This window comes from Nothoprocta perdicaria, unplaced genomic scaffold (genome assembly GCF_003342845.1).
Source record: "Nothoprocta perdicaria isolate Ctin4 unplaced genomic scaffold, notPer1 scaffold_138, whole genome shotgun sequence".
In the NCBI taxonomy this organism is placed as follows: Eukaryota; Metazoa; Chordata; class Aves; order Tinamiformes; family Tinamidae; genus Nothoprocta; species Nothoprocta perdicaria.
The window spans coordinates 2052518-2072872 of NW_020454516.1; the positions used below are offsets into that span (position 1 = coordinate 2052518).

General features: G+C 49.2%; 2 protein-coding genes across 2 annotated transcripts in view; one reads left to right on the forward strand and one right to left on the reverse strand.

Moving 5' to 3' along the window:
- The first annotated feature begins 7081 nt into the window (after positions 1-7081).
- GALM (galactose mutarotase) lies at positions 7082-14371 on the forward strand. Its single transcript, XM_026033953.1, has 8 exons — positions 7082-7331; positions 7529-7683; positions 9007-9213; positions 10534-10615; positions 12654-12795; positions 13336-13510; positions 13658-13760; positions 13918-14371. The coding sequence occupies exons 1-7, from the start codon at positions 7136-7138 to the stop codon at positions 13733-13735; spliced, it is 1035 nt and encodes a 344-aa protein (XP_025889738.1). The 5' UTR covers positions 7082-7135; the 3' UTR covers positions 13736-13760; positions 13918-14371.
- Positions 14372-14985: 614 nt separating this feature from the next.
- The window catches only part of SRSF7 (serine and arginine rich splicing factor 7), a 6951-nt gene continuing 1581 nt past the window's right edge, over positions 14986-20355 (reverse strand). Inside the window, exons 2-9 of the mRNA XM_026033994.1 lie at positions 20036-20296; positions 19727-19903; positions 18766-18840; positions 18577-18678; positions 18267-18320; positions 16809-16853; positions 16119-16154; positions 14986-15284 (exon numbers count right to left, since the gene is read on the reverse strand). Coding sequence (XP_025889779.1) covers positions 15230-15284; positions 16119-16154; positions 16809-16853; positions 18267-18320; positions 18577-18678; positions 18766-18840; positions 19727-19903; positions 20036-20296 — 805 coding nt within the window. The 3' untranslated portion in view covers positions 14986-15229. The remainder of the gene's footprint in view (positions 15285-16118; positions 16155-16808; positions 16854-18266; positions 18321-18576; positions 18679-18765; positions 18841-19726; positions 19904-20035; positions 20297-20355) is intronic.

The window sequence follows — 20355 nt, forward strand, 5'->3', positions numbered from 1 at the left end:
TGGCAATATGGGCTCCCTTATTTCTTCAAAGGCTCTAGCGCAGGTCAAATGAGCAGCAAAGCAGAGCCACAGCTGCCTGCTGGGCTAGAAAACTGTCTTTCTCATGCCTAGACTCCAGTTTTGCAGCTGCAACACACAAACCTGGCCTTTAATCAAGGCTTTTGAAGTGCACCTGCAGGTTGCTTGCGTGCACAGGCGCTGTGCCCGGTGCATAGTGTTTCTTCCGAAAGAAACACGGACAGCTTCCCACCATCCTGCCTGGTCCAGTTAATGCAGATCCAGGCTCGTGTGGCCACTCAAGGCAAGAGGCCCTGGCTGCCGTTACTTACAATGTGCTCAGGGTCTGTTTGCACAAAAACTATTCTGCTTCTCCCACTGGCAAAGCAGGCAGCATTCCTACCACGTGTGGGCACAAATCATGCCTTTAGCCAGCTCTGGCACTTGCTTACAAGCTGCGCTGTCATCTGTGGGCATATTGGTGTATTTATGTAGACACCAGGATTGTCCTTTCTTTCTCTGTTAAGAGCTGCTCCTTTCTAAAGACAAGAGATTTTGGAAGTGTATTTGGTGATGACTGTTGCGTGTTGAAATGGGTCATAATTCTGGATTTATGTTAGGCAGCAGTTCTCAAAAATGAGCAGTGATCATTCTGTGGAACAGGGGAATTACCATTTGGTAAACTTCTGTGAGGAGATTTACTAGAAGAGATATACACTTCTAAAACAGACATTTCATTGATGTTCTGTGGCTTGTACCTCGCCCTTTGACTGTGAACACTTGGGGCATGACATTCAGTGTCTAAATGAGGGAATATCTGAGATCCAGATGCTTTCCTACAACATACTTTTTATTTTTAATCTTGGTCTCCTCAGTCTTTTTCCACCCAGGATAGAACATCACAGCACTACTTCGCTTGCTGTGGCAGCATGCAAATTGGCAATGAATTTTGTACCATATGGCAAGATAGGACATGTCTGCAGAGCGAAACAGGGGACGCTGCATCCCCAGAGATGAGATGCTGCATCCCAAGAGCACCACTGAACATCTTGCAGACATCCCTGCCAGGGCAAGAGCATTTGAATGTTCACTGCACAGCCCAAGGACATCCTCTTTGTGGTGCAATTCAAAGCACTTCTGCTTACAATGTTACCGAGCTGTGTGTGGTACATGAGGTATTGACTATGATTAAAATGTCATCTCTGCCCATTTTTACCCAAGAAATTTTACCAAAGGAATTTTGTCCCAGCTACAGCCAAACAGACCTTTTGTGCCAGTTCACTTTGTTAGCTGCCAAGCCTGATGTAAACCTGTTGTGATCTCCTCACAATCCAACAGTTCTCACCTTCCCAGGCTCTCCAAACCCGGCACTAACACAAGGGTTTTGACTGCAACAGAAGGGGCAGGTTCCCAAGTGCTGCTCCTCCTGCTTTGATTTCACATGGATGAAAAAGAAAAACAATTACCCAATTTCACATTGCCGAAACTGTAGACTGTAGGGTCTAAATCTTTGCCAATTAAATGGGTGCTGCTGCTTGCAGCTAAAGATAACAACACTGTAGTGAGGAACGAGGCACTCGGTGACTGTGTGGCACACACCAAAATGCAGTCAGCCTCCTATTACACAAGCTGCAACACCACGTAGTGCACGAGCAGCTCCATGGCTGCTCCTTGGGCTGCCACGTGCCCTCTGCACACACACAGGCTGTGCTGCCTCGCTGCTCGCTCCAAGAGCTCCAGCATCTTGTCTAGGAAGTTGCACTCCTTGAAGCACCTCCTCAGGGCATCCCTGATACACTGCCTTGGGTGACACACTTCATTTTCTCGCTCAGCTTCGCAGGACTATTGATGTGTTGTGATGAGCCACACATTTAGACAGGCTCCTTACCAGTGATATAACGTAACTCCCTTCTCAGACATATATGAGCAGCTTTTAAGGGTTTCTTTCCTCTTACAATGGTGTCTGTACTAAAGAAGATTTGCTGCTGAGGACAATTTTATCATTACGCCAGCACAATGCAGTTCTCCAGTAGCGGAAGCCTTTTGTGGCCTTCCCTAAGCCTTTGTCAGCGTAGCTGCATCTGTCAGATATGCCTTTATTCTCCAAATGTTTAATATGACAAAGCTTCCCAAAGTATGTGTTTTCTGAACATCTTATTAGGAATGTCAAATGCAAAATAATCAAATTTTAAAATTACTCTAAAATCACCAGAGAAGTATATACAAATAAATATATAGAGATATAAACACAGAGAAAGATACAAGTTATAACCTTGAAATAACTTCACAAGTAAATCTATAGATCAGTACTGCCCATCCTACAAATCAAATGAATTAGCTCTCCATGCTCATTCCAGAACCTGGGTTTGAAAAGTCTCTTGTGTGTCTGTGTTACAGTTAAATAGGACAGTCTGAATTATTTTGTTTGCATTGGGGTAACTTGAGACTGTGTGTTATATTTGAATCGTGTTTTCAATTGTGTTTTTAACTCCCCATGAGGACTACAGATTTCCCGTTTAAAGAAAGCCAACATTTTTCCACAGACATCAGTTTTAGGTTAAAGAAACAAATCTTGTTATTCTGCTGTAATTGCTGCGGTTGGCCATAACAAACACAGAACTGCTGTCCAGGTAGTAGCTTTCAAGGATATCTGGTAATATACAGAATAAAGTAATTCACTGATTTGGTTGGGAAATATTCATATGCCTTTCACTTTCAGTTTTTCTTCTGTAGAGCCAGAGAATTACTATTTTGGGGGTTTCTTTTCCCCCTATTCCTATAGGATTTTGCATCTTAAGTATTGTTTCAACAGGAGTCCTTGTGATTTCTGCTTCAGTGCCAGTTTTAAGATCTCGATGTGTCACAATCCACCATGGCTAAAAATGCAGCAAAATCTCAGGTACAACAGCCAAAACCTGAGCCCCAGAGCATTACAGAGTGGCCAGAGGAGATTCTCACCTAGGGAAACTGAAGAATCACAATTTTGATGCACAACAACCACCTCAATAACAGCTCTCAAGGCTCAACACTTGCTCAACGATTGCCTTGTTGCGAATTAAAAGTTTGGCCACCTATGAGAAATAAATGACTACAAATATATCTCTTGCAATGGTGCGTAACCACTAACATTTTTTCAGGGTTTTCCTGTCCTGCATCTGCGTGCTGCCCAGGGCCAGCTCACCTCAAACGACCTGCGTGCCTAAGCCTGTGTGTATATCTGCACATCTATGTGCATGTAGTGCAGTCTTATCATCCCCTCTCTGCAAGTCGAGCAACAAATTCTCAGCACATGCTCTTCCCATTCAAAGACCCACTTTTGTCTTGCGGTCTCACCAAACATCCTCCCTCCCCGCATCTTTGTGTGTGGCTGTTGCTCAGACAGGAACTGCCTGGGTCCGCAGCCTGTTGGCGTATCGTGCAGTTCTTTTATCTCCCTTTGGCATCTCCCTGCCAGCGCACGTCTCGCAGCGGATTTTCTGGGACTGCACAGGGGTTGCAGAGCCATGCACAATCTTTTCCCTGCTTGTTTGCTCGCTGCTTGCAAGATCTTGTTGCTCTCTGCTTTCATCCTAACATCTCCAGCCTCTTTTCTGAGCCCTGTGCTATGTCCTCACCCACTGCCTTTCCAAGCACGTGGCCTGCAGCCAGCAGCACTGCTGTTTAAAATGGCACTTCGTGATGGTCTCTGCCTCGAGGCTTGCACCCTTCTCCCTCCCCATTGCTTTGCAGGGCCCTCATGACCTTCATGACCAGGACCCTTCCTACCAGCTGCTAGTAGCAGAGGCGGGGAATGGACCCACATCTTCTGCACCCCCTTCCGAAACCTCAAAATGGATCCACATCTTCTGCACCCCCATCCGAAACCTCAGCCGCAAGGCCGCCCTGCCGCTCTCTCCGCCGCTTTTCTTTTCGAGCCTGCAGCACTTTCAGACCTGCAACACATCCTCTGCAAAGCTTCAATTCAGAATGAGCCGTGCAAAGAGAAATCTGCCCCCGAGGGCGCCCTCGCCCTCCCCAGCCCCCTCCGAAGCAGGATGGAGCCGTGCGCGCTCCGCGGCAGCCTACACAGCAGCAAGGCTGCAGGAGCTCTTATTTTAGCTTCCGAGGAAAGGAATCACTATAGCAACCAGCACGGCCAAATGGCTCTTTGGCTGCTACCGAGATACAAACAACTTACGTACAGAGGCGTAGCTGAGACAGGCTGCGCCGCGAGCGGCCTCGCGGAGCTGCGATTTTTCTGGCGAGCTTTAGAAACCGTGGGTAACCGGCTCCTGATAAACGCTCGCCAGGATTACAGCAAGCAATTGCTCCGTGCCAGCTCTTAAAATAACCCAATCGATGGCACAGCATCGTTTGCCCCTGTTGAGATGAAGCACGAAACGGTGCTGGCCCCATTTGGGGCTGGCATCCTCGGAAGCGCCCAGCAGAGCAGAAGATGAAGACAAGGAAAACAGTGGGGAAAACATCTCCCCTTTTGTTCTGTCTGCAAATGCAAACTCCCCCTGGGCTTCAGCAGCTCCCGTGCTGGCCCTCCCTCTCAGGCTCCCACAATATTTTTTTGGAGAAAAGGGATTTAATGACAACCTTGCAATGCTGCGGGGTGTAACAAATCACTGTATAAAAAGAAAATCGCCCCCCTTTCTGTGCCTAGGGCAGCCACAACAGAGCCCACATCCAACCTCAGCGAGCACCTTCCTGTTGCCTCACTGCATCACCAAATAAATAAGCCTCTTGGGCAACTGCTCACTGTCATGGTTGGCCGTTGCTTAACTCAAGCGACCGGAGTGTTTCTGGGGGCTTCGAGTAAAAATGCCACCGACATCAGATGCTCTTCTTGCTGGGTTCTCCATGCAAAGCAGCAGCTCTTCATGGTGCTGAGACGAGCAGCTCAGGTGCCCTAAGAACAACAGATTTTGTTATGATGGGAGCAAACAGATACCGGAGGACTCTCCAAAGAGGGTCCAAAGACTCTCCAGAGGACAGGAATAGATGGTTCGCTTCTCAAGGTGGGTGACTGGCATTAACTGCACACTCTCTTCAGCTGCATGGTATCTCTGTTAGATGCAGCAGACTTGGTGCATTTCAGCAAAGCTTTTAAGCAGAGGTTGAGTTCTGAATATACGAACAAGTCCAGCAAAACCAGCAGGTGACCACAGTGCAGGTATGTCCCCAGAGACAGCCCCTTTCAGAAAGGGCTGCCTTCAGTCTGAGCCCTTGCAGCAGTCAGCACACTGATAGCCTCAGGGCAGGTCGTACAGGCAATAAATATCGTTAGCAGTGCCATAATCAATCCTGGTGTGCTCACCTGGACTGTCCTTCCCCCATTTTAACTGCCTTGTAGCTGTAGCACTACCACTTCTCTGCACAACAAGACCTCCGTGATGGTTCTTGTTGTTTGGAAAAGTCATATAGAAAGCAGTTACTTCAGTGTTTCAAATCTAGCCATGATTCGTGGCTCCAGATGTAAAACTGGTGCCAAAATTTGGGTCAGAAACAGCAAGTCTTTTGATGAGCCACATTTTTACACTGCTGATAAGGAGCCAGCTTGTGATTGGAGCTTGATAACACCTTGTTTTGGTTAAGCTTAGCCTTTCAAGCAAAATCATTTTGGGATTAAAGAAAAACATCTCAAACCACGAAATCAGAGTAACAGTAAGAAAGTAGCAGCAGCGTGTGTAAAACCCAGCACCTCCTTTCTGCCTTGCAAAACTGCCTTTGCCCTGCAGACACCTCACATTTCCAAGCAGTAGAATCAGGGGAAATAAATTCTCTTCTAACTTTTCTCATAAGATAATCTTCTGAGAGTACTTGGCAGTGCAGTAAATTCCTCTCCAAAAACCTGCACCTCTTCACAGTATGTCTTTTTATTGATTTTGGGGTGAGGCTTTAAATGCACAACCATTTGCTTACTGGTTGACTTCTCACTTTGTCTTTGCAGCCAAGGCGAGAGGCCTTTGTTGTGGGCCTCTACTGTACCTGCAAGGTGCTGTGTGGTGTTAGAGCTCATAAAGCCTCACTCCCCACTGCTGTTTTGGGGTTTGTTGTGTTGCCAAAGGCTGGTGAGAGCAAGGGGAAAGAGAGCAGGGAGCTGATGCACTGCCCAGCTATTCGTGTGGAGCTGAAAGGCAAAGGGATGTGAAACCGGAGTGAAAAGAGATGTGAAAGGGAGATGAGGCTGAAGTCTTGGAGACGTGGAGCAACCTTTTCTGAGTGCTCACTGGTGGTGGAAGCCTGGTGCTGTGCGCTTCTTTATGAAAGAAAAATAAAAACGAGAAGTGCTTGTGTTTGACCTGCCTATGGGCAAAACTCACGCGGCAGTGACTCAGGCCTGACACAAACCCTTCCTGTGAGGTAGGAATGACCAACAAGAAGATGCAGTGGGGCTAGATGCCAAGTGCAGAGCGCGTTTACTTACACCACTTCCAGTGAGGCAGGAAACACTTAAAGCAGAGCATTAACATTATATTGCATTAACACATAACAGCCGGCTAGCGGATTCACAGAATCACAGAGTGCCTGAGGTTGGAAGGGACTTCTGGAGATCATCCAGTCCAACCCCTGCTCCTGCAGGGATACCCAGAGCACGGGGCACATGGTCACATCCAGGTGGGTTTGGAAGATCCCCAGAGAAGGAGACTCCACAACCTCCCTAGGCAGCCTGTTCCAGGGCTCCGGCACCCTCACAGTGAAGAAGCTCTTCCTCACATGCATGTGGAGCTGCCTGGGTTTTATTTTACACCCATTACCCCTTGTCCTGTCGCTGGCCACCACCAAGAAGAGTTTACATCCTCTTTACCTCCTCCCCTCAGCTACTTGTACCTATTGATCAGATCCCCTCTCAATCTTCTCTTCAACAGGCCCAGCTCACTTCCTCACGCAATTCCCGACTTAAAGCAACAAGCAGCGCTTCGTCCTGCTCTCCGAGGGCCGCAGGAGGAGACCGCGGGAGGAGGCGGCCATGGGAGCAGGCGCTGAGCGCGGATCCGGATCCGTCAGGAAGCGGCGCTTGGCCTAACTCCTCCCCGCTGCGGCCCTGGGAGGCGCCGGTGACTCCGCTGCCTCCACACATCCCTGTCTGTGTCCGCTCGGCTCCAAACACTGTCGCTTCCCGCCCGGAGGGGCCGCAGACCCCGGCGTCATGACGGAGGTGACGAGGGAAGCGTTCGGGCGCCTGCCGCCGGAGGAAGGCGGCGGGACGGTGGAGAAGTTCACGCTGAAGTCCGACAGCGTCCGAGTGGAGATCCTGACCCTGGGCTGCATCGTGGCCGCCCTGCAGACCAAGGACAGGCACGGCGCCTTTGCAGATGTGGTCCTGGGCTTCGACAGCTTGGAAGGTGGGTCTGAATCCACTTCTAAAGTTGTAGTAATAACACTAATAACGAAAACTGGGGAATTTGACCAGCTGGGCTCAGCACTGGACAGGGGACGCTGTGGCTCTAGTGTTTGGCCCCCTCCTTCTGTTGGGGTGGCACTCCTTGACTGGGCAAAATTCCTGCGATTTCACCAATTTTCCTGCTCTCTTTCTGGCCAGGTTACACCAGGAAGCACCCCTTCTTTGGGGCCGTCGTGGGGCGCGTCGCCAACAGGATCGCCAAGGGCCGGTTCACCCTGGACGGGCAGCAGTATCAGCTGGCCCTCAACAACGGACCCAACAGCCTCCACGGAGGAGCCAGGGGGTTTGACAAGGTAAGGGCCGGCCTGGGGGCTCCTTCAGCCCCCGGGAACAGCGAGGGGAGTCCTCGGTCCCGACTCCTCAGGGATTTTGGATGGAAGTTTTGGATGGGCACACGCCCCAGCATCGCTCTCTGCCCTCCCCAGTGCTCCTATTTTCCCTAGGACAGCTCTGCGAGGGGCAAGAGCTGCCCTGTGTCTCCTCCTTGTGATTCCTCTCCGGTAGCGTTGCTGATAATCTTGGTCTTTCCAAAAATGCATGGAAATTTCCACTTTCCTGAGGGCTTGGGCTTTGTGAGATCAAGTGCTTTGCCGGAGGCTGATCCACATTTTCCCTGGAGGAGCTTGTGCAAACGTGCAGGTGCAGCTGCTTTCCTGGGTTAATGTTTTGCTCTGTGAAGGAACGTCCAGCCTTATCGGGCAAAAGTCAGAGCATTGAGAGGGGAAAACCACTTAATGAGCAGTACCAGCTATGAACTGGCATCAAGGCAGGCTTCCAACCTTCCTCACCTGGCCCCTGGGGCTAGTTGAGGTGTCTGCAAAAGGCCCTGCTAAAAATTCGACCCTCTGCAGCCCGTTGCAAACGTGTCTGCGATAAAAGGTGTCAAATCCTGGAGCCGGGGCGTGGTGGTGAACGAGCAGCTCTGCTTCCGCAGGGCTTGGCACAAACGGGCAGGCTCGACCCGCTTAGCCCAGCTAATGGTGGCACCTCGTGGCAGCGGGATCTCCTGCTGAGCGGATGCAGCTGATCTCTGCACGGGGAAAGGACAGAGGTTGGAGTCCAGCTATTGCCTTTGGCACCTCAGCTTCCTGCTTTTGGTGCAAACGTTGCCTTTTGACAAGTGTGATTTCATAAACTGCACAGGCCTTGGATGGAGTGATCCAGAACATTGGCCAGGCCTTGCCTCTGGATCAGTCCTGTCTGATTAGGGAGTAACTCTGCCTTAGAAACACTGGTCATAGCCAGCACCCTCTGGAACAGAGTACTGTGAAGAGGCCCAGGACACATTCCACCCCACATCACAGCAAGCTGCCCCATATCTTCACTCCACATGGAAAAACTTAATCCCCAAGGCAGCCCCAGCTGACTAAGATCAGGCTGGTATTTTCGTGTGTTTTCTTCCAGCTTCTCCTTTTTTTTTGCAATAAGGGAATGTTACTCCTCAGTCCTTCATGGGTAGAAATGCTTTTCCTAGGTGGAAGAGCTGGGAAGGTGGCGAGGAAAAACCTTTGTGTTTGCTTGGGTGCCTTGTTCCTTGGGTGCTTCCTCAAACCAGGACAAGTGATCGGAACGCAGCATTTCCCTCTGCCCTGCAGCTGACAGCCCCATCCTTGCAGGTTCTCTGGAGCCCCGAGGTCGTGCCAAGCGGCATCCGCTTCTTCCGGCTCAGCCCGGACGGCGAGGAGGGCTATCCCGGAGACCTCAAGGTCTGGGTCACCTACACGCTGCATGGTGGGGAGCTGGCCATCAACTACCGAGCCCAGAGCAGCAAGACGACACCCGTCAGCATCACAAACCACTCGTACTTCAACCTGGCTGGGCAGGTAAGCACGAGGGGGCCCAACAACATCGGGCAGCTGCAGGGCAAGGAGAGGAACCCTTGGAGAAGAGACTTCCCATAGGATTATTGGAAGAAAAATTGTTGGTTTGGGGCAGTCCAGGTCTGCTGGCAGGTGCCTAGAAAAGGGTGTGTGAATTTGTTCCTCCTTAGGTGCAGGACTCTGTATTTCCCTTCGTTGAACTTCATGAGGCTCCCCTCTCTCCAGGCTGTCACAGTCCCTCTGAATGGCAGCAGAGCCCTTTGCTGGAGCAGCAAACTTGCTGCGGGTTCTCCCTGTCCCTTCCTCCAGGTCACTGAAGCAGCAGTCGAGCAGTATTGGGCACAACATTGACCCCTGGGCGAGCCCCCGTAGCTAGAGGTCTCCTACCAGACTGCACCACTGACCACAACCCTCAGTGCTCTGCCATTCAGCCAGTTCTCAACCCACACGCTGCCCACCCTTCCTCAGGGACAACTGGGCAGTGTCGGTCTCACCAAGGTTGTATCATGGGAGAAGGAGCAGAAGAGCATGTAGGGGTCCTGACAGCTAGACCACACTGCATCTCAGTCATATTTCAGTCTCACCGTGTTTCTAAGCAACCTTAGAAGAAATAACAGCTCTGGGCAGGGAGTGTGAGATGTATCCTCAGGCCTGAATCCCCTAAGGCACAGCTCTGAGCACCCATCTATGGTCCTAGAAACATCCCAGGCCTTCCGGGCAGGGCGTCTGTTTATGCTGCTGCTCTAATAACGACTCTGCAGTTAATTTACCTCCAGCTTGTCCTCCCGGCAGTTACACAAGCCCCTGCAGCTCGGGCACGTTTCCAGAGGAGCAGCAGCCTTTGGGTATGAAATTGCTGCTCAGTTAGGCAGTGCCGTGTGCGCTCAGCTTTGATCCTATCCTGTTTCTTGACAGCACCCCAGAGGGCACAGGAGAAGGGGAGTGCAGCCCCCTCTTGCACCACGAGAGATGAGCCAGGAAGACACATCCCCACACACCTCATTCTTCCCCACTTTTCCTTCCCTCGGATGCTGAGGCACCGGTGTGCGTTGGCTAGTCAATCTACAGCAAAAATTGCCCCAATCATCCCAATCCTGCAGGATACACAGCTCCCAGGCCCCATGCAGATCTGTTGGCAGGGCTGGTGCCTTTGCCCTGGCACCCCTGAAGTGGACAATATGGGAGAAGGGAGATGCAGTAGGAGCAGGCAGTACCAGACAGCTCCAGTAGCACTGTGGAGCATCATTCCCAGATGCATTTGGGACTGCAGCACATACTGGGATGCTTGAGGAGCCACAGCAAGTGTTTCCTGTCCTCCCACAGGGCTCAAAGGACATCTACGACCACGAGATCTCCATTGAAGCAGATTCTTACCTGCCCGTGGATGACACCAAGATCCCTACTGGTGGGTAGTGTAAGCCTCACTGCACATGGGGGAGAAGGTTTCACTGATGGGTGTTTGGGAGTCCCAGGGAGAAGAGCATTAAAAAGAGAGAAACTGCAGCAGGGGCTCGAGAGGCTCATCCAGGACAACATACCTGCAACAGAAACCCAAGGACCACCTGGGAAAGACCTAGACAGAAAAAAAGCAGAGGTGATATCTACAGCATAGGCCAAGCTGAGCCCATGGGCTTCTGAGCTTATAGCTGGAGGGCTGGGAGGGGTCCCAGGTGGGGCCTTTTAGGCATTTAGGCACCAATCACTTCTTGAGGCCCCATTTCCCCCTTGGGACTTGCTGCTGCTCCCTGTTGGTTGCTGATCCAGTGGCAATGCTGAGCACTGTTACCTTTTTTTGCCCTCTGTTTAGAACTGATGATGATGAAGAAGGTTTGTCCTGGGGATGGCTGGTTTGCACCTGGCCCCAGAGGTGTCAGCGCTGCGAGTTCAGTGCTCAGCTCCCCGGGTTTGTCCCCTGGTTTGATGCTGGCCCTTGTCACAAGTTGACTGCACCCTTTGTGTGTGTGCAACCCTCCCCTGTGGGTTTGAGCAGCGGGAGCTCCAAAACCATCGGGATTTTTGGTGTTTGGGAGCTCAGTATCATCCTTCCTGCCCGAACTGAGGTGTCAGACAGAATGGGGAGCCAGCACTGTTTGCTACAAGTCTGAACGCCCCAAAGTGGCACTTTTAATACAGCTTATTATTTCAGCTAGCTTTAATATCCTGCAGGCCTGCAAGAGGAGAGCTGGTTAACAGCAACCTGCTTGTTTTGCATGCTAAGTGGGTTATTTAAACACAGGTGCTGTTACTGCTGTCTTAGGATAGAAGGGGGGCTGTCACCCTCTTGCACACTGCCTTGATTTGGGGGGAAAAGAGGATAAAACTGGACTTCCCCTGTTCCTCATTTTGGGTGGCTTGAGGTTAGTCTTTCAGCAGCTCCACTTGAGCACCAACCTGGGGACTTTTGTGTGACTCCAACGAGCTGCAGAAAGAGCAGGTCACACTGCAGAATGAGTCTAAGGAAGAGTCGAGTTTGCTTGTGAACAAGACCGACTTTTTTTTATAAAGGAAATTATTGGAGAAAAATAAAAAAAAAGGAAGCATTTAATTTTAATTTCAAAAGCCCAAATTAGATTCAAACAACCAAAAAAGTGGGCCCAGATATTTGTACCTAAATAATGGATTTTTCATCATCCCTCCTGGTTTAGAGGAGTCCAGGTCATCCAGGTGCAACAGTGAATGCTGAGCTGCAGCAGGCGGGCAGAGCGGACAGGCAGGTTCTGCTTCTCTGCTGTCCTTGTAGGGCCACTTTGCCAAGCACAGGGCGGAGGAAAAGCATCTTCAAAAAATAAAAAAAAGAAGAAAAATAAGCCAGGAAGCTTTTTGGGGGAGGCGATTCTGCTGTAACCAAAGTCTATTTGCTTTTGCAAACCACAACCAGCTGTGCACGCACTGCTGAGTGCCTGGAGAAATCTCTTAGCTAAAGGCATCCACCCAAGCTGATGGATCCTTGGATGTTCTCAGCCCTGGGGTGAAGGCTGAGCTCTTGCAGCCTTTAGACACAAAGCCCTTCTGTGCAGCTCTTGCTGGATTTTAAGTAGGTGCCTAAATGAAAATGGTTCGTATTCATTTTGTGCACTGCTCCCTCTAGCAACGGATAGGAAAATATGACTTTCGGGGGGGGGGGGGGGGAATCACCTGATGAAATTTTCATTTTGATTTGGGCCAGCTGCATTTTGTGCTAACGTGTCGAGGGAGGTTGTTCTCCCAGGAGTTTTCATTGCAGGATGCAGCATTCCCACATGTATCCTTAAAAAAGAGACCTGAGACTTAAGTGTGGGGTTAGCAGCTCCGAGTGCTGCTGTTCCCACCAGCCCTGAAAGGTGAGGTGAGGGCAGGGGTGTGCGAGGCTGGAGAAGCCTCTCCCCACCTGAGGAGCTGGGAGCCTGGTGGCATTTCTGCCTTTTACGTCTCAGTGGGAAATGACACCCTCTCTCCTCGCGCAGGGGAGGTGGCCGCCGTGCAGGGCACAGCCTTCGACCTGCGGGCGCCCGTGGAGCTGGGGCAGCACCTGCAGCGCTTCCACCTGGACGGCTTCGACCACAACTTCTGCCTGAGGCCAGGCCCGCCGCAGCGCCTCGTGGCCAGGTAGGACGGGCGCCCGTGGTCCCGTGTGGCCAGGTAGGACGGGCACCCGTGGACCCCACATGGCCAGGTAGGACGGGCGCCCGTGGCCCCACGTGGCTCCCATCCCAGTGCCGCGTGGCCAGGTATGACGGGCACCCGTGGACCCCGCATGGCCAGGTAGGGCGGGCGCCCGTGGCCCCACGTGGCTCCCATCCCGGTGCCGCGTGGCCAGGTAGGACGGGCACCCGTGGACCCCACGTGGCCAGGTAGGACGGGCGCCCGTGGTCCCGTGTGGCCAGGTAGGACGGGCATCCATGGACCCCACATGGCCAGGTAGGATGGGTGCCTGTGGCCCCACATGGCCAGGTAGGACGGGCGCCCATGGCCCCATGTGGCTCCCATCCCGGTGCCGCGTGGCCAGGTAGGACGGGCACCCGTGGCCCCACATGGCCAGGTAGGACGGGTGCCTATGGCTCCGCACAGTTCCCGTCCTGGCGCCTCGTGGCCAGGTAGGACGGGCATCCTTGGCCCCGCGCGGCCACCCACCGTGTCGCGGCGCAGGGCTCGGCACGCGGGCAGCGGCAGGAGCCTCGAGGTGCGCACCACCCAGCCCGGCCTGCAGTTCTACACCGGCAACAACCTCGACGGCTCCCTGCGGGGCAAGGGCGGCGCCGCCTACGCCAAGCACTCGGCCTTCTGCCTGGAGACGCAGAGCTGGCCCGACGCCGTCAACAAGGTGAGGGTCTCCGGCCGCCGCCTCCGCAGGCCTTGCCGGGCGGCTGTGCAGGAAGGAGCGCTGGCCGCCGGCGAGGCGGGAGGACGGGGTTTGGCTGCGTGCTGCAGACCCCAGCTAGCGCCTCCTGACCTGCCCTCGCGCCCCCAGCCGCACTTCCCCGACACGCTGCTGCGCCCGGGCCACGACTACGACCACACCACGTGGCTGCTCTTCGCCGCGGCCTGAGGCCTGCAGACCCCAGCAGGGCCAGGTGAGACAGGAACCCTGCACGAGCCGCGCGGCTGCTCTCAAAGCCGGCCGCCTCGGGGGCTTCTCCTTGCTCCTGCCCCCAGCAAGCAGGAGCCCCAGCTGGAAAGCGCAGGGGGAACAAAAAGCCCCATTTCATCTTTTTCCTCCTTCTTTTTAAGGATACTGTTACAGTTTACACATCTGAGGCAATGTTCACTATTTCACTCGGGGCCTTATAGTAGCCCTCACTTTCCCTTTGTGTGCTTGGACAGGTCTGTAAGCTCTAACACTGAGGTTGCTATATATTTCTGCTAGATATTCCATCCCACTTTTAAAAAAATAAGAAAAAAACCCCACCACTTACCCTTTTTTTTGGTCTAGCCTTGATTCCAGTCTTCTGCTCTGATCAATGTCCACAAAGTGCCTTATCATGCGGTTTTTGACTACAGCATGAGTTTGGATATATGGATGTACAAATACATTAAGCCTTCAGCTAGGTGTTTGCTGTAGGAACCTAGCTTAAACCAATGAAGTCCAGGATCTGGGCTCCTTTAAAACTCCTGCTATTTTCTGTGCAGCACCTTAGAATTCCTGAGGTTGGTGAGGAGATAAGGAAGGCAGAGAGCACTGCAGGAAGACCAGGAGCAGCTTCCACTCACACACGTGTTCCCAAGTTCCTGCAGAGTTATTTCCTTAGGCCTTCCCTCATAAAAACACATGCCTTGAGGTATTTTAGGGATTTTTCTTTAAAGTCCAATTGAGTAACTACAAAATGTTGGAAAAAAATCACTTAGTTATTAATGATTTGTATTGTGTTTGGACATTTCTGCAGACGTTATTTGTTTAAAATATGTGAAGTGTTTTGAATAAAAGCTCATTCTTACATTTTTGGACATCTGGTATCGCACCAAAGAGCGAGCATTGCAGAATAAGAAAAAATAAATCCATCAGGAGAAGAGATGAATGCCTTTGAACGGGCAGAGAGGAAGAAAAAGGCCACATGCAAGTTTCCAAACCATCTGCAAACAGAGGCTGAATTTCAAGTTTCCTTTCAAAGAAACCAGAAAGTGCTCCTGTCACTAGAGGCCATTTGACTACAGCTGTGGAAAGGGACTTAGCTTGAGAAGACATTAGCATCAGTTTTTACCATTTTAGACACTTTTCATCCACCCCACATGGCACCCAGTGAAAGCCACCCAAACGTTAACAGAAGCAGCAGCGTTTCCACAGCGAAGCTTTAGTTAAAAATACACATTTTATTTCAATGTGCCAATAAAAAAGTCCCACATTTTCATATCACAGGGAGTTGATTCATACAATAAAAACTGGCCTGTGCTAGTCTACTGCTGCGACTAACTCACGAGACCCAGATCATGCCAAATTTTCATTCATAGACTCTTCTATCTACATTCTTACATTTACAAAGACACCACAAAAAAATCCCTTATTATAATGTAAGCAAAATAACTTTCTTCACAAAAGTTCATAACTTTAATCCATTCCTTCAGGGCTTGCGCTTCTCTGAGGGCTTCCTGATGGTGAGCGACTGAAAGGAAGAAGGAAATAAAAAATCACAGTTAAACCTAGAGTAGTGATACAAGATTCACAAATACAGCAAAATGATGGAGGATATCTTGGAAACTTCAGCACCCTTCAAGCACTGATCAATTAAAACAAACAAGCACACAAAGAAGCTACTGACAAAATTAATGGGCTGATTATATCCATGTTAGGAGAGACTGCATTTATTTTACAAAAACAAAAAAACTTATTTGTAATAATTCCAGGAAGAAAAAAAAAATCTTCACAATGAGCCCAATAAACAAAATCAACCTGAGTAGTTGCTTTTGCAATATAGATTTATAATTTTGCATTTCTCTACTGTTCCTTCTGTAATACTATTATGCTCAACACTTTGATATATAATGAGCATTTATCCAAGTGCTATGGGACTACTGATGTTAAATTATATAGAGTGGTTTTTAAACAGGGAAAAAAGAAACCCACAAGTGCAAGCAGCAGTCTGCAGGGTAGGAAGATGACCAAGGTGGAAGACAGGCGGCAGCAGGACTACAGCTATTCCAGACACCACATATCCTCTCCCTGTTTATTTTAAACAGCCTTGGTCCAGTAAAACTGATAGAGAACTGAAAATAACGGAGCAGCAGTCAAGGGAAAGGCAAAATAGGGCTGCAAACCCAGCACCTTGGGGAAATGCTTTACAAGAATGGGAGCTGTAACCACAGGTGTTATTATTTCAGCGAAACACCTTCCTGGCATTTTACCCTGAGCAGCAGTTACCCTCCTCAGCACAGATCCCTGCGGATAACACAATGCGAGTTCAACCTCCTCTGGGCTATCAGGATGGAGAACAACTCACCTTCTCTTTGGAGACGGCGATCGGGACTTTGATCGACTGTCAAAACAGAATACAAGTAATGCAGCTTACAGTTAGAAAGGAACTGACAGGTTCAAGACAGTAAATATCTTAGACAACAATGTAATTATCGTCGACAATTGAGCATGAAGTTCTTTAAAATGGCAGTTATCAAATCAGCTTTTACAACAGTAGGGATTTTCTGTTGGCACAGGCTAATTTTAAAGAGCCATCCCCAATAGAGGAAACATTGGGAAACAAGAGGAAGAGCCGAGACGAGGCTTTCAGACAAGCAAAAAAGTCACGGATCTTTTCTAGTATTTTACCCACAGCATTAACAAATCTAATGCCTTTTATCTGATGGGCAGTGGAATTCAACAGAATTCAGCAACACAAAATCATTAACGTGGCACAAACCACTAAGAATTAGTGGAAACAAGGAGGTGGGTAAGGATTATATTCTCTGTAGCATCCAGGGAATCTATATAGTCACTGTTGCATCCAGAACAGATCAGCTTGGTGCCTGTGCTGTGGGTTATTTTTTTTTCTAGAAGCCACCAGATGCAAGTCACAGAATTAACAAGTTTATAAACTATTACCCGAAACACTGATCCAAGGAGCAGCTTTTGTCTATCACGAGAAAACAATACCGAGTTCTAGCTGCCACTGGGGATTTTATCTTTGTATTCTCACCTCTTAGCCGGGGAGCCCGATTTAGATCTGCCACGTGACCTGGACCTACAGGAGGAAAAAAGACAGGTCAGCAAGGAAGTCTGGAGCACACACGTGCCCTTGTTTGAACGGCAGAAAAACTGTAATAATGCCGAACACGGAGCCCTGCACATTTACAAGCCTTATCTTGCTAAGTGTGAGAAGAAAAAGCTTCTGCAGTGATGCTGCACACAGGCTCAGCACTGGGGCACCAGGCTTGTGCCAGTGGCAGGGACTCATACATGCTCTGAACTTGTTCTTTTGTCAGGCTTGAGTTTCACCTGCCACCATGCAGTGGCTGCAGGCAGCTGCTCCCATGAGTGCCTTCAATTCAGTGCATTTAATCTTCTATACACACTTGCTAAAAACCATTCTTTTAAATCTTAACTGTTTTGAAAAAACTCAAAAATAACACTATAAACAAATAGTAAGTCTACAATAATATAAAAATGATTATAAATTTATAGTAAATTAATATAAAAATTAAAGTTTACACATACAGTCTATAAATAATAGTAATAAATAATAACAAATAATAACAAATAATAACAAATAATAACAAATAATAACAAATAATAACAAATAATAACAAATAATAANAAATAATAACAAATAATAACAAATAATAACAAATAATAACAAATAATAACAAATAATAACAAATAATAACAAATAATAATAAATAATAATAAATAAGTAATAAATAATAATGTGCCATGCATTACTTTGATTCTGTAAAGAACCCATCTTTCAATTGCCCGATATGGCAATTATCATATTGCAAGAGTGACTGTGTTAGAAATTACATGTTCCTTTATTGTGGAAAGAAATCACGATACTGAAGAGAACAAACGACAGGCTGTATTTGTTCATAATCCGATGGCCCCACTGCTGGAACATTCAATGGTACAAAGTAATTCTTCACGTTGTTGTACTATCTCAAATCTAATTCAACCATCACAAATCAACTCACTGGGAATAAAGTCTGTTTTATTTCCGATACCTGGAAAACAGCCGTGTGTCTCAGAGCACCAGCCAGGCCTTTAAGCCGTCACTGTTTACATATATTCTCGCTTTACAAACACTACCAAAAGGCCATTCTCGTGACAAATTATAGGAAGTATCCACAGCGTCAGATGTGTGACACAAAGCACTTTTCCCATTAATTCTACATTGGTTTGCCACGTCGGTGAGGTAATGACGCAAACCAACCAAACTGTACTTCTGTTCACTAACAGGACCTAGATGCTGATATGTAAAATAAACATAAAACATAAAAAGAGAAAGAATGACCTTTTGTACTGTTTTTTTTATTGGCTTCCAGCCCATGTATTTGCAGTAAGAACATAGAACTATTCCTGAAATCTTTAAGAACAGAAAACGTTAACAGATCTTTAAACAACTGTGACTAAGCATCCTCCATCACTGCAGAGATCTTACCTGCTTCGTGGCCACGTAGCAGATCTGGATCTAGACCTGGATCTTGACCTAGACCTGAATTAAGAAAATCAAGAACATAAATAAGATCAAAGAATGCAAGTCAACTAGGAGCGATGACTGTTATAACACTACTTACATTAACATCTACATATTGAGAGTAAAATCTGCAGGTTTACTAGGTAGTTTAGACATCAAAATTCATCATGGGACATGCAGTTGTACTGAAGTCCCCAAAAGTGCCTGGATCACCAGGCTTTTAACTTTACTGAGAATTACTGGTAACTTTTTAAAGCGTTCTTAGTCTAATTACCTTGATCTCTTCAAGGAACCTGATCGGGACCGTCGGGGTGAGACAGATCTAGACCTACGAGGAGAAACGGACCGCGACCTACGATAGGAAGCTGACCTGGACCTGCAAGAGAGAATTTAAAAACGAATTATAAAACTGTAGCTCTTTTGTATGTAGGGGAAAAGGAAAAAAAGACCAAGTTAAACACACCTCCTACCACGACTGCGACTGCGTGAGCGAGAATACCTTCTTCCTCGGGACCTTGAGCGGGATCGAGACCGGGACCTAGTTTTAGGTTAGAGAAAACCGGTGTGAGGAAACAGCCACAGCAATCTGTGCATGTGAGCCTCTGCTGAAGTCAAAACTTTCAGACAACTAAAGAACTAGCATCTGTCAGTTGGAAAAAAATGCCTGGGCCTACTTGTCTTGAGCATTTTTACTACCTAGAAAAATGTTAAAAGCTGTATTACATTGCAGAATTACATTAGAATAGAAAACACTGTAATGTGTATTTAAAATAAACCTTGCAAGTTTGCAGGTCGACCCTCTTTGGCCCAAGGTCTAGCAGATCTAGACGATCTAGAAGTATCTATAGCCGATCGCTGCATCTAGGTGTTCTCTTCAATCTAACGACGATCAAACTGACAGCCCAATGAGCCAGGGTGAGGCTTGATTGACGCAAGAAGATTTTTCTAGGTGGGAATGTGGTCAATCTGGTGTTCCTCTTTCTAAACCGGAGGGGGGGGCCCCAATTGAAAGCCAAATTTACTGTTACGGCGATCACCGTCTCAAATTTTCTGCCCTTAAAGAATAAGGTGAAGCTACGTGTAGATGGCTCGAGGGGATCTGGCCTCTTATGCTGATCACCTCAAGGTCTAGGAGGATCTTAAGTGTCGGATTTGCAAGGCGCCTCAGCATGAAATCTTAAGGCTCGTGACATTCTGAATCAAGGCGACTGACTCAAACGAAGAAACCTGAAAGGTTTTGACCAGGTTGATTATTAAGATATTAACATTTGATAGAAATAGCAACAAATTGAAATATACGCCTATACATTTACTCTAGCTTTTAAAGTTAAAAGAAAACTGGCGTAACATTCTCTTCTTTACTAAGAAGAGCTACACAAGAGTTAACTGGTGAAGCAACCCGGCCACTCTGGTCTCACACATACCTGCTCCTCCTTCGGCGACTATAACGATGGCAATCATAAGCATAGTGGCCTTTCTCGCCACACTCATAGCATCTGTCGTTGGGGTCGAAGGGGCGCCGCGCCGGGGGCCGGTCGTAGCGCGAGCGACGGGGCAGCCCTGTCGACACTTCCACTCGCACCCGGGAGCCGCAGATCACCCTGCGACAAAGCCACGGCGCCTCTACGTTACCGCAGCGCTCTTCTGCTTGCGGCAGCACCACAAGAAAACAGGGCGGATATTCCCGATTCCTTCCCCGCTGGTTTTAACTAGCGGAGAGCTCAACTACTCACTTGCCATCGAGTCCGCGGACGGCATCCTCCGCATCCCTCGGGTCCTCGAACTCCACGAAGGCGAAGCCGGGCGGGTTCCTGGCGATCCACACGGTGCGCAGCGGCCCGTAGTAGCTGAAGGCCCTCTCCAGCTCGCCCTTGCCGGCGCCCGTGCCCAGGTTCCCCACGTACACCTTGGTCTCTGCGGGCGGCGCGGGCCGCGTCAGCCGCCATCTTGCCGCGCTCCCGCCCGCCGCGCCGCGCGCCCCTCCCCCACGGCCCCTGACGCAAAATGGCGGCGGCAACGGCCGCAACGGCCGCCCTGGCCCGCCCGGCCCCGC

Bases quoted from the DNA above. Each gene is read 5' to 3' on its own strand.
- GALM (XM_026033953.1), top strand. From the start codon at position 7,136: ATGACGGAGGTGACGAGGGAAGCGTTCGGGCGCCTGCCGCCGGAGGAA. The intron at 12,796-13,335 runs GTAGGACGGGCG...GTCGCGGCGCAG, and splicing joins CCGCAGCGCCTCGTGGCCAG to GGCTCGGCACGCGGGCAGCG. The intron at 13,511-13,657 runs GTGAGGGTCTCC...TCGCGCCCCCAG, and splicing joins GGCCCGACGCCGTCAACAAG to CCGCACTTCCCCGACACGCT.